Source organism: Crocodylus siamensis, chromosome 11 (genome assembly GCF_052110815.1).
Source record: "Crocodylus siamensis isolate JL-2025a chromosome 11, ASM5211081v1, whole genome shotgun sequence".
Lineage (NCBI taxonomy): Eukaryota > Metazoa > Chordata > Crocodylia > Crocodylidae > Crocodylus > Crocodylus siamensis.
In genome coordinates this window covers 9,997,655-10,013,464 of record NC_143405.1, presented here as the reverse complement: position 1 = coordinate 10,013,464, position 15,810 = coordinate 9,997,655, and the positions used below count along the sequence as shown (strand labels likewise).

At 47.5% G+C, this 15,810-nt stretch overlaps 1 protein-coding gene across 2 annotated transcripts; it reads right to left on the bottom strand.

The window, feature by feature from the left end:
* Positions 1-668: 668 nt before the first annotated feature.
* On the bottom strand, positions 669-13,431 carry ZDHHC12 (zDHHC palmitoyltransferase 12). 2 transcript variants are annotated; one of them, XM_090021600.1, is made up of 5 exons: positions 13,320-13,431; positions 13,120-13,232; positions 12,560-12,646; positions 6,117-6,283; positions 669-3,536 (listed from the first exon to the last, which is right to left on the bottom strand). In XM_090021600.1, exons 1-5 carry the CDS (start codon positions 13,399-13,401, stop codon positions 3,227-3,229), a joined length of 759 nt encoding a protein of 252 aa, XP_089877726.1. In that variant the 5' UTR covers positions 13,402-13,431; the 3' UTR covers positions 669-3,226. The 2 variants fall into 2 exon arrangements, with proteins under 2 accessions (XP_089877726.1, XP_089877727.1); XM_090021601.1 differs by lacking the exon at positions 12,560-12,646.
* Positions 13,432-15,810: the final 2,379 nt, after the last annotated feature.

Sequence of the window (15,810 nt, the reverse complement as noted above, 5' to 3'; positions counted from 1 at the left end):
CTGATTAGCGTAGGACGTTTCTAAACTGCCAGGGGACGTAGAATACAATGGCGTTTGACACAGTGGGCAGCACTTTGTGTAAATAGGTTCTTAGTCTTGTGGCTTTGGCAAATAGAATAGAGAAAGGGAGGGGTTTCTAGGACAAGCTGAAGATTAAATGGGACACGGAGATGTTGCTCTTTTGACCCTTCTTCTGCAGAGGTAGGCAGGAGTTTTTACCCATGGAAGGTTGGGCTGTTTCTAGAAGAGAAATCTGGGCCTAACCAGTGAAGAACATCCATTGGCTCAAGTACTCAAGGGGTCCAGAGGTAAGTGCTTTTGTAAGGCACATGCTTGTCTAAGATCCTCCCAGCCCACACTGATCTTAGCCCTCTCATTTGCAGAGTCACGTGTAATTAGTACTGAATGTCTTTTGGGTCACATTCCTTTTTCAGTGGCACCTGCTGCCTCCTCATGCTAAGGGGTGCCTGGAGGCAAGGTGTGTGTTTTATCTCAGTCCTACTTATCAGCTCATCTCTGGCTCTAACAACGTTTTGTAAAAGTTGGGTGGCATTTTTTCATGACTCTCGTTTTTGCTAGTAAGGGTTAACCAGCATGCTACACTGCTAATTCAGGAGAACTGAGCACTTGGAGTGTCCACACTGAGAGGTGTAAAGAGCAGCAAAAGCTGGGCTTAATCTTTTATTGATTTACATTACAAAATAAATTAAAAATCTTTCAAATGCTACCAGATACATTTACGAAACAAATGTTCCCACTGAACCCAAGTTGTCTGTGTTCAGTTATCCCTGCTGACCATTTTTATTTTGGTGATGGATGCAATCAGTAGTGCCGTACGAAGTGGAGTCTGTTCTGGCAGGTGCTACATCAGCAAAACAGACTAACTTGTACTGCAAAATGCTTCCTTATGGTGGTGTACAATCCAGAAAGAATCCATCTCTGTGAGCAGATACCATGGTAAGGAGGGTGTGTCCTACCCCAAATGAGGCAGAGTAGATGCAAAAACTTGCCATCTAACTTGTAAAAAGAACAGATTTGATCTGGGACTTGGAAACAAGAATTTCCCATTGTCTTTTTTCAATACAGTGATTCTCTGATGTTGCATGTTCCATTTTAAATAGAAGCATCCACTGATGTTGAACCCTGAGTAGGTTCTGCCAGCTTGGCTCATGTCAGGTAAGACAGTAAGGCACAAAACTTTATTCAAGGTTTTTATAAAATTGGATGCTTAGAAATATTTTCAGGACTCAGGTTCAGTGCAGAGAGACTTAGTTTTCTGAGGCTGGGGATTACTTGTATACTTCTTGCTTACTGTGCCACAGGGGAGCTTGCAGTTCATTTAAACTGAACAGATGATTTCACTCTCTGCAGGCACATCTACACATTCATTAATGTGCCATAGTTACTGTGCATTTAGTTTAGTACTTGCCTAATGAATTACTAACTAAATGCACAGTAACTATAGTTACTGCACCGTAGTGCTGGCACATGTTTTTTTTGTGATGCTTGCTGTGCAGTAGCTTAATAACCCCTGCGCTACTGTGCAGTATTTTCAACCTTTTTTGGTCTGTGTACCCCCCAGTGGCTGGTCAAGAAGCAGAGAGTCCCCTGGTGGCCGGTTGCTGACCAGGGGGTTCCTGTGTGCCTGCAGCAAACCCAGAAGTGCCAGCACTGTGTCGCAGCAAAGCTGGAAGTGCCAGTGGCGCCAGCAAAAACAAAAGTGCTGGAGGTCCAGTGTGCTGGTGCACTTCCCCGCCCCCCCCCGCCCCAGCTTTTCTGTCCCATTGCCTTCCCAACTACCGCCAAGGGTACGTGTACCCCTCCCCACCCCGGCTGACAACACCCTGTGGTAGCATATTAGCACGGGGTTTTGCCCAGCATGCTACTGCAGTGTTATTGAGACGTGCCCAGTGCTGACTAAAATGCCGTACTGAGTTTTCCATTTTAATCTAAGATAAGATTAGTAACTAGTAATTTTGCCACTGCTTATTTGATTTGCCTCTTAACTCTCTTAAAATACAAATAGGGGCCTACTGTCTCTTCTTTTAAGTTGAAAATGTATTACAGGTATTATTAGTGTTAGAGATTTCCTTTATAAATTAATTTTAAAGCTATTACTACCAGAAGGGCAAGTAAGAAAAAACAGCAGCTGCAGCCCACTGTTACCAGTTAAAAACTACCTCTGCTCATCCCATTGACACTTCTCTATACAGCATTACAGAATAACAAGAAAAATATTTAGAGGTAGTCATTGCCCAAACAAGCTAAATGGGAGAAGACAAAGAGTTCTGTGCATAAACAAACTAGTAGAAGAATATTTTTTTTTCTGTTCATGAACAAACAGATCCTAAAATGTTCAGATCTGTTCATTCACAGCTGAAGTTTTTGTTAATGTATTTTGCTATCTGTAGGTCAATAATATTGCTTTGGTGACTTGCTGGATATAAGTAACCCAACCCATCATGAACTCTGACTCAGTGTATTTACAGTATTTTCTCATGCATATTATTAGGAGTAAATCTCAAATCTTTGTGGAAAGGACAACACTATGGCATGCAGTAAACTGTCACTTGCTTTTCATTGTCCAAATATTTATTCAAAACTTTCCTATTATTTGCCCACCTCTGCTGGCAAGGCAGGCAGAATCCTGCTGAAGAAAGGTCACAGGGACTGTACTGATTCTAGTCCGTTTGTCAGAAATTAACTTTTTTGCCTGCTGCTTTACCCTGGCGGGGGAAAGACAGTAATTGGGAAGGGAGAGAGTAAGATTTTTTGTTTTTGTTTTGTTTTTTAAAAAGGCAAAGGTGTAATTTGTAACCAATTCTTGCTAACACTGCCTCAATCAGCAACCTGAAGTAGAAGGAGACTTGCCTCCACTCAAGTCGGAAATCTCCCCTTGGGGATGCCCAGAACAAAGCCTGTTGTTACCTGGATGTACTGAGTAAAACCTGAGCCACTTTTTTTGCTCCTCTTTTTAAGGAGGTTTGCTCCTGTGGATGAGGCAAATCACATTATCAATCACATAGGCCACTGCGGAGTACAATCCCTCTGCAAGGAAGCAGTAACTAATGAAGACAACACTTTTGGGTTGCAACACAAGTTTCAGTTCTACCAGTAAATTGTTTAAAGTCTTCAGGCACTTGGGCTCATCCTGTAGTTAAATGTAATTACAAGAGGAAATAATTTAAGTCAACCGTTAAAGCCTGCTTGACTTTACATCCTACAATTAAACAGGGTCACTGTCTTCCTGGAAATACATTTTTTCCCATGCAACAAGGTGGCAGGTACAGAAAAATCTCCAGAGGTTGCGGATGAGCCCTTGATCAAATGGGTTCTCCGTCTCACAGTGTCGCAGGTAGGAGATGCGGTGGCGGGACATGAACTCCCACGTAGTAGTGTTGCATGAGACCAGGTACAAATGGGAAGCCAGTAGCAGCACCACTACCACAGTGAATATGGCCATCAGGACAAAGGACAGGAGGAGGAAGATGTTGTGCTTCAGCCACTTCCATGACCCTTCGAAATAAAGGCCTGACCTTTCAGGTAAGAAACAAATACAATCTGGTCATAGTGGGCTAGATATGGACCTCAGATTATATTAGACCAGGGAACAGCAAGACATGCTTCAGCCTGACTCACAACTCCACTTCTGATTGTGACACTGATAAGTGATAACACTTCATACAGGTGTTGGAGCTCTGAAGCATGGTAAAACTTTGTCCAAAAGTAAAAGTCAGTTCTGAATTCAGTAGGACCCCCCCGTGAAAGATGTACTGAACATCCAAATCCTTATAAAACTAGCTTCTCCTGACAAGCAGAAAGCCAACTGGCTTTCCCAGTTAATCACTGGAGAGCTGTGTAAGTGCAGTTCCAGGGCACAGTAATACCGATTATGTGGAGTTTCACTACTTGCCACCTGTAAAGAAAAGCTTGCTTTGAAATAAGGTGGGAAAAGCTAACTAGCCACCAGCAAGGCCCAAATGACTTCCTTTAAGACAAGTTTAAAGCAGAAACATATCAATAGTTGCAATCCAAATGATCAAACTCTGTTAACTACCTACATTGTTGCTGCCAACAAAGGCAACAGCCTTCCCTCTCCCAAGGCTGTTTCAGGTCTTTAGTGCTGTCCAGAATATGGAGAATGGAAGCTGGCACTGATGGGATAGACCTATAGCCAGACTCTCAACCTACCTCCCCACTTTTTCAGAAGTCTTTGGGAAACGCTGAGGGTCTATTGGGAGTAAGACTGTGCTCAGGAGGGCTCTGCGATGCTTTGGGTGCTAATTCAATTCAGAGGAGATTCGGCGGCAGAACCTCTGAATCTGAATGGAATTGGGACCAATTGAAAAGGTCTGAATCAATTCGAAGCTCTCTGAATCAATTCAGAAAAGATTCAGAGTTTCGGCGATTTGGGCAGTCCCTGCTGGCTGCAGCAGGGAGCTGGACCTGGACTCCATGCTGGTAACCAGGGGGTGGGGGAGTGGGGGGGCTGAAGGAGGGGACCATGGGGGGACCTCTTCCGGGCCCCCATCCCCAGCCTCCTCCCCAGTCCCCCCAACCCCTGCCCACTGTCCCAGCCCCCCACCATGGCTGCCCTGCCTGGCCCCAGCTCCGGGCTCCTTAAAAGGCCCCACTCACCAGCTGCTGCCAAACAAGGAGGTAATTCCCACTGCCCTCAATTGCCCCATGCCACATGGGGGGGGAGGGGTGCTGCCATGAGCCCCCTCGCTCCCAGCCCTTTTAAAAAAAAAAAAAAACAAAAAAAAAAACTGGGCTCACCAGCTGCTGCAGCAACCTTGGGGCATCTGGGGCTCATGGCAGATCCCCCCACGCAGCATGGGGCAATGGAGATCACCCCTTCCCCCACAACCAGGCAGGAGCTAGTAAGTTGAGCTTTTTTATTTTTTTCAAAGAGCTGGGAAGGGCAGCCATGGGAACCCTGGGAGAGCGGGCGGGGGGCTTGTGGCAGAGTCCTCCACATGGTGAGGGGCAGTGGGGATCATCTCCCACCTGGCAGCAGCTGGTGAGTGAGGGCTTTTTGGGGGGGGGGGGAAAGAAAAAAAGAGCCAGGAGCTCGGGCTGAGAGAGTCAGCAGGGGATGGGGCCTGTGTGATTCGGCCAATTCAGCAGCAGCCAAATCTCTGAATCAGATTCGGGACAGTGATACGGATTGCCGAATCAAATCACTGTCCCCCAAATTGGCCGAATCCGAAGCAAGTACTAGCCGCTTCGCACAGGCTTAGTGCTCAACATTTGTAAGTAGCGTGTCTATCCAGAGTATCTGACCTTAAGTCTCAGAGCTCAGGCTATTGCTGTTTTCATAAAATGTAGTTAAGCCACATGTCCAATTTCTTGAGTGATTCTCATCCTAGAACCGCCTTGTCCATCTGCTGTTACTGCTGTGAGGGGTCAGGATTTTTATCCGTTACGAAACACTTTTTTTTTTTTTTTTTTTTTTTAAACCCATATATGGTGCATCTCCACGAGCGGGAATGTGCGTTCCCCAGACACAAACAGCAGCAGCATATATTTCTGCTGTTACTAGTTGTCCTTGTGGAACACCGCTGCATGTGCACTCTGGCGCATGGCAAGTTGCCCCAGGTGGGGTAGGGGAGGCTGGTCCCAGCAGCCTTAGCTGGTGTCCTGGGGACTCCGACAGCAGCGATCAGGGCGCGCAGTCTGGTTGGCGACCAGAGCATGGCTCTGGCCAGCCAGGCTTCCGTTTTGCACAAAGCAGGCTGCCGCCATGTCTACCACCCCACTTTTTTTCTGGTGTGTGTTTGACACTGGAATCCCACAGTGTCAAAAAATAACCTCTGCCACGCTCCAAATTTGTAGTGTGGCAAACACATGCATGTGCAGTACATGCACTATGTGGTGCCACAAACCATACATGTGCTCATGAAGACGCACTCCCAGTAGCTAGGTTACTCCTCCACAGCAATCCCCTTTGAGGGGAGCAGAGCCAAGGGTGAACAAGGTATAAGGTGAATTCCACCCACTGCTCTCCTTGCTCTGCCCCAGCCCTTAAGCTGGACTTTGAGAATATTCAGCTCTTGTGAAAGCTCTGAAAAACCTCAAAAGTAAATGATGCCTGCCAGAGGCCTCAGGCTTACCAAGCAATGTGAAGAGCCCACAACAGGACCACAAGCTGCACGGCCAAGTAGGCTACAAAAAGTGAGTGATTCTTCTCTCCCACGCAGTTCTCAATCCAGGGGCAGTGATGGTCAAAGCGGCGTACGCAGTGCTGACACACCCGGCAGTGCTTGGCTCGCATTGGTTGCTGTGGAATAAGTAAACAGCAATGACAGCCCACCAGACTTAGCTTCCCCTGTGAAATAGGGGGTTGGCAAGAAACTAGTGCCCCATAAGCAAGACAGATCCTCTGAGACTGATCACGTTAATAAGAATTGTAGAGTAGCTTGAACACTAGTTGCCATCCCCTTTCACAGATAAAGATATATGCACAACTGAATGACTTGTTTTGTCATCTTCAATTTAAATTTCCCCTAATTTTGTCTTGCAGCTAATTAGCAGATCCATTTAATATAGTAAGTGCTGGATACTTGGAACCCTTCCGAACAAGCCACTTGCATGATTTCTCCAGAGAATATATAGGCTCTTACATCCTTGACCTACCACTACATTCCTTCTGGAGGAGCTGTCTTACTTCTTTTACCATTTGTAATTTTAGTTGTATCATGACAGCTATGAAAATCTTTTATTCACTTCCTTAGGAAAGGAGAGTTCTTATCATCAGTACTGTAAAGAGCTATGCATATTTATGGTAGTAAATAATTAAGCAATGGAAGTATTATTGTGAAATATGCAGTTGAATTGTTGGGGATACTGGTGGATTACTAGCTTTGGCTGTGTAATGAGAAAATTACTATGGTCATCTCCCACTGCAGATGTTGGTATATTTTATTTAATATGTATAGACAGCATGTCTGTTAAATACTAAGAAATATACCTGCTAACTACTGTTCTGTTTAATCTATGGTTCGTCTTTGCTGGGGGTTTAACTCATGATGTCTTCATAGGCATTTGGGCTAGAAGGGACCCCGGAGAATCATCAAGTTCAGCCCCCCGCCCCAAGGGCAGGAAGTCAGCTGGGGTCATAGGATCCCAGCAAGATAAACATCGAAATGTGTTTTGAAGGCGTTCAAAGTGGGCGCTTGAACTGCCTCAGGTGGCAGTCTGTTCCAACCCTTGGGGGCTCGGATAGTGAAGAAGTTCTTTCTTATGTCAGCCTGAACTGGTTACAGTGGAGTTTGTGACCGTTCGATCTTGTCATCCCTTGGGGGGCTCTGGTGAACAGTTGTTCCCCCAGATCCTGATAAGCACCCCTGATAAGCTTATAGGTGGCCACCAGATCACCCTGAGCCTGCGCTTTTCCAGGCTGAATAGCCCCATTGCTCTCAGCCTCTCATCGTAAGGTCCATCTTCCTGCCCTCTGATCATGAGTGTGGCTCTCCTCTGCACCCTCTCAAGCTTCTCCACATCCTTTTTGAATTGCGGAGCCCAAAACTGGATGCAGTACTTCAGCTGCGGCCTCACCAAGGCCGAGTACAATAGGAGAATGACATCCCGGGATCTGCTTGAGAAGCATCTATGGATGCAAGCCAGTGTTTTGTTCGCTTTACTAGCTGCAGCATCACACTGAAGGCTCATGTTCATCTTGTAGTCAACCGTGACCCCCAAGTCCCTTTCTTGGGGACTGTAGTGCTAACCAGTGTAGGACTACCAAGCCTATATGCATGGTGCAGGTTTTTCCTCTCAAGGTGGAGAACCTTGCATTTTTTGGTGTTGAACACCATCAGGTTCTCGTCTGCCCATTTCATAAGTCTGTCCAGATCCGCCTGGATCACCCTCCTGTCCTCGGGTGTGGATGCTTTACCCCAGAGTTTGGTGTCGTCAGCGAACTTGGCCAGTCCGCTTCTGACACCAATGTCCACATCGTTGATGAAGATGTTAAACACTACAGGCCCGAGGACAGAGCCTTGTGGGACCCCACTGGTCACAGCACACCAAGACGATTGGCTCCCATTGACCACCACCCTCTGGTTCCTACTGCGGAGCCAGTTCCCCAGCCAGCGGATCATGGTGACGTCAAGGCCACAGTTAGCCAGTTTAACCAAGAGGTGATTGTGGGATACCAGATAGAAGGCTTTTTTTAAATCGAGGTATATGACATTGATCTCTTCCCCTTTGTCCAGGTGATAAGTTACCTGGTCATAAAAGGAAACGAGATTAGTTAAGCAAGACCTACCTGCAACAAACCCATGCTGGGTATCCCTCAGGATATTGCCTTCAGCTAGTCTGCTAAGGATGGCCTCCTTGATAATCTTTTCCAAGACTTTCCCCAGGATAGAGGTCAGGCTGATGGGCCTGTAGTTTGCCGGATCTACTTTCCTCCCTTTCTTGAAGATAGGCACAACATTGGCCTTCTTCCAATCATCAGGCACTTCACCAGAGCGCCAAGAACTCTCAAAGATCTGTGCCAGGGGCTGAGCTATGACATTCGCCAGCTCCCTGAATACCCTTGGGTGTAACCCATCAGCGCCGGCTGACTTAAAGATGGCTAAAGGACACCTGGCAGTAAAATTTGTTTAAATTAAGCACTATGTGGCATGAATCATTATCCTCCAGTAAGTCTGTTTGTTGGAAATATAAATTATTGTGTTAACGATGCTATAAAGTATGTTGTCATCATTTATGTTTGGTTTGTATTTCTCACTGGCAAGGGGCTAGTTACATCCAGTTAGTAAGAGAAACATCTAAATATTTAAGGTTTAAATTGCACATTACAATTAGGCTTTAATGACCAATTGGGTAACTGGCTCAATGCCCTCCTTCATTTCTTAGACAGGATTAAGTTAGGTTAGACAGGATCTTAGGTTAGTGCTCATCTTTTTCCTCTTCTCTAGTTCACGTTCAACAGACAGGCAGAGTCCAGTAGCTTATCTTCTGCCCCTGGACTTGCAGAATTCTTATTCAATGCTGCTTTATTAGCTATATCATATTAATTTTGGGGGTCTTTTTTTTAATGTCTCAGTGGGCAAAGTTTTTGCAACCAGGCCTTCGCTAGAGCAGGGTTTCTAGCATCGGTTTCTAGACATTCTACTTTTTACAGCTGATGTTCTCCAAGAATGTTTAGATTTCACTTCCTGAGATCCATAATGTGCTTGCTATCTCCTCTTCCCTTCACACCTCTTGTTGGCATGCTTTATGCTTGTAACAGCTGAATTTCATTTCAGCTCACATCCTTTCTCTATAAGCCTTAACACCAGCGAGCTCTCAAACATTCTTATCTAGATACAGCACTGAGCATTCAGCTTGGCCGAGTTAGATTCTTACTCCCATAGGAATCCTGTTGTGTTTGGTGCATCTCCGTGCACAAATGAAGGCCCATCTTGCACATCAAAGCCTTGAGCATGCAACAGGATCTGTTGAAAGTGCTGCAACAGTATAGTAAATAACTGTCTTTTCCTAACAGACTCAGCCAGGTGAAAATCAAAAAGCAGCTTCACACACTAACAAAAAAGGGTTCTGTGATGGAGACTGCAGCAAATAAAGATGGTTCCTTCATGGGATCACTGTTTTTTGCTTCATTTTGGCTTAAGACGGGTGGCCAACCTGCGGCTGTGGAGTCGCATGCGGCTCTTCAGAAGTGAATGTGCATCTCCTTGAATCTTTCCAAATTGAAGTCGTTCACCATGTGCTTGTGCAAAGATTCAAGGAGATGCATATTTACTTCTGAAGAGCAGCATGTGGCTCCAGAGCTGCAGGTTGGCCACCCCTGGCTTAACATACTGTTGTAAAAGATTTTCCCGGCTCTTGTATTGCTGTCCTCCACAGGTGCTGCTCCAGCTGATGCACAACCACCAGGCCACCAAAAGGTTCAATGCAAACTTCCTAGTCACTAGCCCCTACTGCCCCATGCACAGATACAGGCTGAGGTAACTGAGTGGTGCCATAAATCACCAGTCCAGGTGCATGTGACTGGGTACTATCACTGACAGCTGCTGAACAGCTGGCACTAGCCCACCTCCTACAGCCACGTCACACATGGGCTGCTGGCAGCTGGAACAAGCTGTCTTAGCAGCTCTAACACTGAAGATCCTGTGATGAAATTCCTCTCCTCAGCCAAGGATCCCACAGCGCTACAGGCCAAGTCGCACCATGCCACCTGGTAGAAGTCACAGCCTCAGAGAGGCCCCAGGACAGAACAGGGGGGAAGAGTCAGGACTGAAGAATGCGATTCACAGGAGATGCCTGCACTGCTTCATAGGAAGCAACCTCAGAACTTACCTGCCTCCCATGGAGCTGTGCACTGTATGTAGCAGGGCTTCCCTATCTTGCAGCCAGTATACCAGTCAACTTGAGCTGCACAAGGGCTAGGGGCCCAGAGCACTAAAGCTTCAGCACCTGAGCTACCTACTATGTTGCTGGGGTTCGTGGGGCAAGTTACTGTGGTGACAGCTATTTGAAACCATTCTCCCATCATGCAAGTAAAATAAAATGTCATCTGCCTTGAGACTAGATCCAGCAAACTCCTACACCTCAGGTAAATATTTCAACCATACTGAATGCTATCAAAGGTGAAAAGGACAAGCTTCAACAGAAGATATATGTTAATTCTGAAAAATGTGGTACTAAACTACCAGTAGCATGGTGGTTAAGGTGTTGGGCTTGTAAAGAACTAAGAGCTGGGAGTTCAAATGTTGCTCAAAGTGAGAGGATATGAGGGGAGGTCTCTTGGTGTTGGGGCAATAAACAGTTGGAGGTGTTGGAGTACAGATAAAGACAGGTCTGTATTTAATCTTTAAAAAACGGTGTCTTTTAAAAATAATACTAATTAAAGAATGGTGTCTTTTAATACTGGTTCATTAATTATTTAGTTATTATAAAGAATGGTGTCTTTTATAATACTAATTTAAATACACTTTGGTAATAACTACATACTGTATCTTTTCTATATAGTTAGTGTTACATGGAACAGTGATGACTTCTTCAGCTCCACCTACTGCACCCACTCATCTATTGAGTAAGACAGCACTCACATCTCTGCCCACCTCAACCTAGTACACAGAAGCAATGGTGCCCACTCTCCTTAAGCTGGGAGGCGTAGGCATCCTGAGATGTACGCTGAAGAGAAGGGTGGGGATAACCTAGCCAGCCTGGGTCAAGGAAGAGCACTGCTGGTGGTGCCCCCTGTTTTCCCACTCTCCTCATGGCTCAATTGCTCAGCTGAGATCAGACATCCATGGGATCTGAATCCACAGTGCCAATCCTCCAAGCCAGCACCCTTACAAGGCTACCAGGTACTCAGAGGCAGGGAGGTGTGCACTGGCCCTCTTTACTCTGTGCCTCTGCCTGGAGCAATGAAATAGTTGCTGAGCCACAGAGATGAAGAACTCAACCAGAAGACCACTCACCTAGAGTGCCCAGTGCCAGGGGAAATCTGAATGCTGCTTAGACGTTATTTAGATAGAGCAATCACTGTATTATTCTTCAGAAAAGTAGAAATGTTTAATCACCTATAGTCCTCCAGCCAAGTTTCTCACCCCATTGTACTGGACTCCATTCTTAATAAAAGACTCCCAGCAATGTAGGGCAATTCCCTTATGCAAGCAGGAAGGATTTTAAGTTGAAAACCTGAGATACCTGCCAGTGAAGGGAGTGATCAGAGTGTGTGCAGGCAAAGAGCAACTGTCCTCATAGTGCTGGACAAGAGAAGAATGAAAACCGAGTTCCTCTTCTGCCACTTTAAAAGGGGGTGGAGGGGGTGGCTGGGCAGGGAGCGCAAGGAGGGAAGACTGGTCCTTGAGGTTCACTTGCTGTCTGCCAGCCTAAGCTCATGGCTCCTTCTGATAGTCAGTCCCAGATTACTTACAGGAGCTTGGCTAACACTGCATTTTATAAAACAGCTCCATGTTCCTATGCTTCAGGGACACAGGATCCACCAGAGCCAGGATGGATCATTGTTCTTATTTCTCCTCTAGGCCAAACTATGCCTGACCGTTAGAATTTAGGCTTATTCCCAAGCCTCTAATCAGCTCCTCTCTGCTAATAAATCTGTCCAAGGCATTCTGCTCAGCTCAACTCCAGTCTTCAGACTCTTAACCAACTCCCTTTCATAGATTTCATAGACATTTGGGCTGGAAGGGACCCCAGAGGATCACTGAGTCCAGCCCCTTGCCCCAGGGGCAGGAAATGAAACTTTTTGATAAGTTAGGCAGAAAGAGAGTTTGCCCATTGAGCTATTTAGTTTTGAGATGCCCAAGGACTTACCTCTAACTTTGGAAAAATAAATACAAGTCTCAGTGTCCAATTTTAACTACTGGGTTGCCTTTCCCCTTGGTTACCCACCTTTTATCTCAAGATTGGACTTTTAATAGAAATGTGCAGTTGTCTGTTCTTGCCTTAGATTGTCACCTTAAGACAGTGACACCTCCCTGTTATGCGTACTGGCTGACCACAAATGTGCTCTGATCAAAAAGAGTGAAAACAAAGAGCCAGAAGACTCGATGCTCCTAGAGCTCTGTAGGCCTACCTTCACCATGCAGTAGCCACAGCGCCGTAGCTGAACGGTTTTTGGAAGCGGAGGTATCATTGCTTCTTGCTCTTCGCTCACCCCTGCCTACAAAAAGGTGACGAGAGAGGAGAGCTCCTAAGGAGAAGTAGTATTGGGTGAGGGGGGAATTCCAGAACCTGGATGGTGACACCTAGGCTGCAGTACCAGCTGTGGAGCCACACAGCACCAGGTGCTTGCCTGTATCGTTTTTCCTGGAGGCTTACAAACAGCCGCATTTAGAAATGCCGAAGAGAAATTCCTAGAGGAGGACAGCAGCTGCTAGAGCTGGAGGAGACTGAGGTAACACCTCGTACAGGAGTAGCGAGCGGGTTCTGGGTCCTACTGAAACCCTGCAGGGGGCTGGTGCCTTGGTTGCCCCCCGCTTGCTGTGAGACATCGCGCGTGGACACCTCTGTAGGGCATGTCACAGGCGCGCTCTCTCAACGCACTGGTCCTCTGCAAGCCGGGCAGCCGCACGGACAGCACCCCCGAGCCGGCTGCGGAGCACGGGGCCACCCATCCCGAGGGCGCGCACCGACCTGCGGGACGAAGCCGGGGTCCATGAGGGACACGGTCCAGTGCAGCAGCACGGAGCCCAGCACCAGCGCCGCGAAGCCCAGCGCCCGCAGCGGCTCCCCGCGCTCCCGCAGCTCTGCAAGACACGGCGCGGCCGTCAGCAGGGGCGGGGGGCGGCCCGGGGCCGGGCGGGGGGGCCCCCTCCTCTCCCGTCCCCCCTCACCTGTGCGGTGCACGAACAGAGTCAGCGCCAGCGCCCCGCTCACCGCCGCGTGCGCCGTGCGCACCCCCCACCCCGACCCCATCCGGCAACCGCCAACCGCCGCACGCGGAAGCGCCGCGCGGGCCTGGGCAGCGGGGATTGGCCGCATGGTTGCCATGGCGGCGCCTCGCCCCGCCCTGGGAGGGGCTGCCCGCTGGGTGTGACAGGCCGCGACACCAACCGGCCGCGGGGGGAGGGGCGACCTCACGGGCCGGCGGAAGAAAGACAGTTATTTTTTTTTTAATTCTGGTATAATTTAAAGACAAAACATTTCCATTAATGCCCATCGTACAAATGTTCAGTAAATCCACCCCGAAGTTTTAGTTCTTAAATAGAATCGCAGACAGACAGAGGAAGGAAATGAGGGCTGGAAGGGCCCTCAGGAGGTCACGTCTAGTCCACCCTGCTGCTCAAAGCAGGACCGGCCCCAACGACATCATCCCAGCAGGGCCCCTACCCGGGTCTTAAAACCCCCAAGGATGGAGAGCCCACCACCTCTCGGGATACCTTTTCCAGTGTTTTATTACCTGCCTAATGAGAACGTTTTTCCTCATGTCTCACCTGAACGTCCCTTGCTGCAAGTGGAGACTGTCGCTCCTTGTTCTGTTGTCTGCCCCCACAGGCACAGTCCAGCGCCATCCTCTTTGTAACCCCACTGCAGGGAGGTGAAGGCTGCTATGAAATCCTCCCTCATCTTCTCTTCTCTAAACTAAATACACCTAGTTCCCTCAGCCTCTTCTCCTAAATCATGTCCCGCAGCCTCCGAACCATTTTCGTTGCCCTCCACTGGTCTGTCTCCAATCTGTCTACATCCTTTCTGTAGTGTGGGACCAAAACTGCAGATATGGCGTCACCAATGCAGAAGAGAGGTGCAGGATCACTTCCCTAGACCTGCTGGTGACACTTCTACTGATGCAAAGACGAATGGATGTGATGGCTGGATAGATCGATGGATGCATGGATAGCTAGACAGGCCAACAGGTGGAGAGATAGGTTGATAGATGGATAGATTGATGGACTGATAGACTGATGGCCTGCTAGATAGATGGATATATAGATAACGCAATGTGGATTGATAGATAGCATAAGCTTTTGTGAGGTGGGAAAAGAGCCAGGCCGTGGATTCAGCAGTCCTAGCAGTGACAAGGAGATGAGCTCCCACACTCCCTGCAGCAGGGACTGCGCTTTGCAAAACCCTCGCTCGAGGCTGAGCATCTCGTCTGGATGCTGGAGAAGACAAAAGGGAAAGGATTGCTGGGGACCCTGAAAGGGAAGATCTGCAGTACAAGTGAAGGCCTCAAAGGCCTGCATGGTGGGTGGTGTTCAGAGCCAGTGGGGATGGGTACATATAAAAATCCCCGTTGCTTCCCATCCACCCTGGCTCAGGTGCAGGCACCTGCCCTGATTCGGATCAGCCAGTCAGACCAATGCAGTTGGGCTGTCCCAGTACAGTTTCTGGAGGCAGATACAACACTGAACAGCTCAGACACTGGCCTGTCCTGCCCCACTCCCCCCTGGCTTCAAGGGCAGACAGAGCTTTGCTGCCAGCCTTGGATTTTACATTTCAATTTCCCACTCCACCACACCTAGGAATTTAAAATACCAGTTCTTTCCCTGAACATTTAATCTTCCACCATTTAGCCAGTGGTTGATTCCTTCCTGTTATTGTTTGAATACAAGCCGGAATAGCTGTTTCTTTTCCTTCCTTAACTTGCCGTTCTTATTTCAATCCAGCACTGGGACTGCTGAGCCACTGCTCCCTCTGCTGATCCCACCGGAGCAAAGCACAACCCATTAGCAACGCGTAGGCTTGCCTGTTCAGCCACCAAGCTGACAGCACAATGGAAATGTTCAGAAAAGCCATATTGGAAATCTCAGTCATTCCCCATTATGCTCCATCAGTATAAAGCTAAATACTTGGTTTGTTGTAAATGAGAAGCCAGGGAGATTTCTCTTTAAAAATGGCCCTGGTGGGGGCATCGCTGACCTGGTACTGGCCAGAACCTCAAACTCATGCTTTACAGAGGGCACTGTTAGCTTCTGCATAATCCTAAGTATCATCAAAATGTTTGTATCCCTTATTGTTGCTGAAATACAACTTCACATGGGGACACAATTCAATGCTGTTAGGCTGTGCCTGGTAAACAGATGAGATGTGAGAAAATCCTCCAGTTTTTTGTAATAAAAGATGACAAATAGCAACCAGGTATTTCACTCCTGATCATTTTAGCAGAAGTGATCCAGATGCTCTGTGAGCTAAATTATCATTTGCTATCTGAACTGTACTCTTGGCTTTAACTTGGAGCTTTGTAATATGTAACAGAGATCTGAGCTTAATCTAGAACTGTCCTTTAGTAAATTGTCAGGAATGGGGCACTGGCTTTACAATATCGAGTCTATGCCACACCACAGGTAGAAGCACAGGGCACAATGCCTGCTTGAAACACGCTTG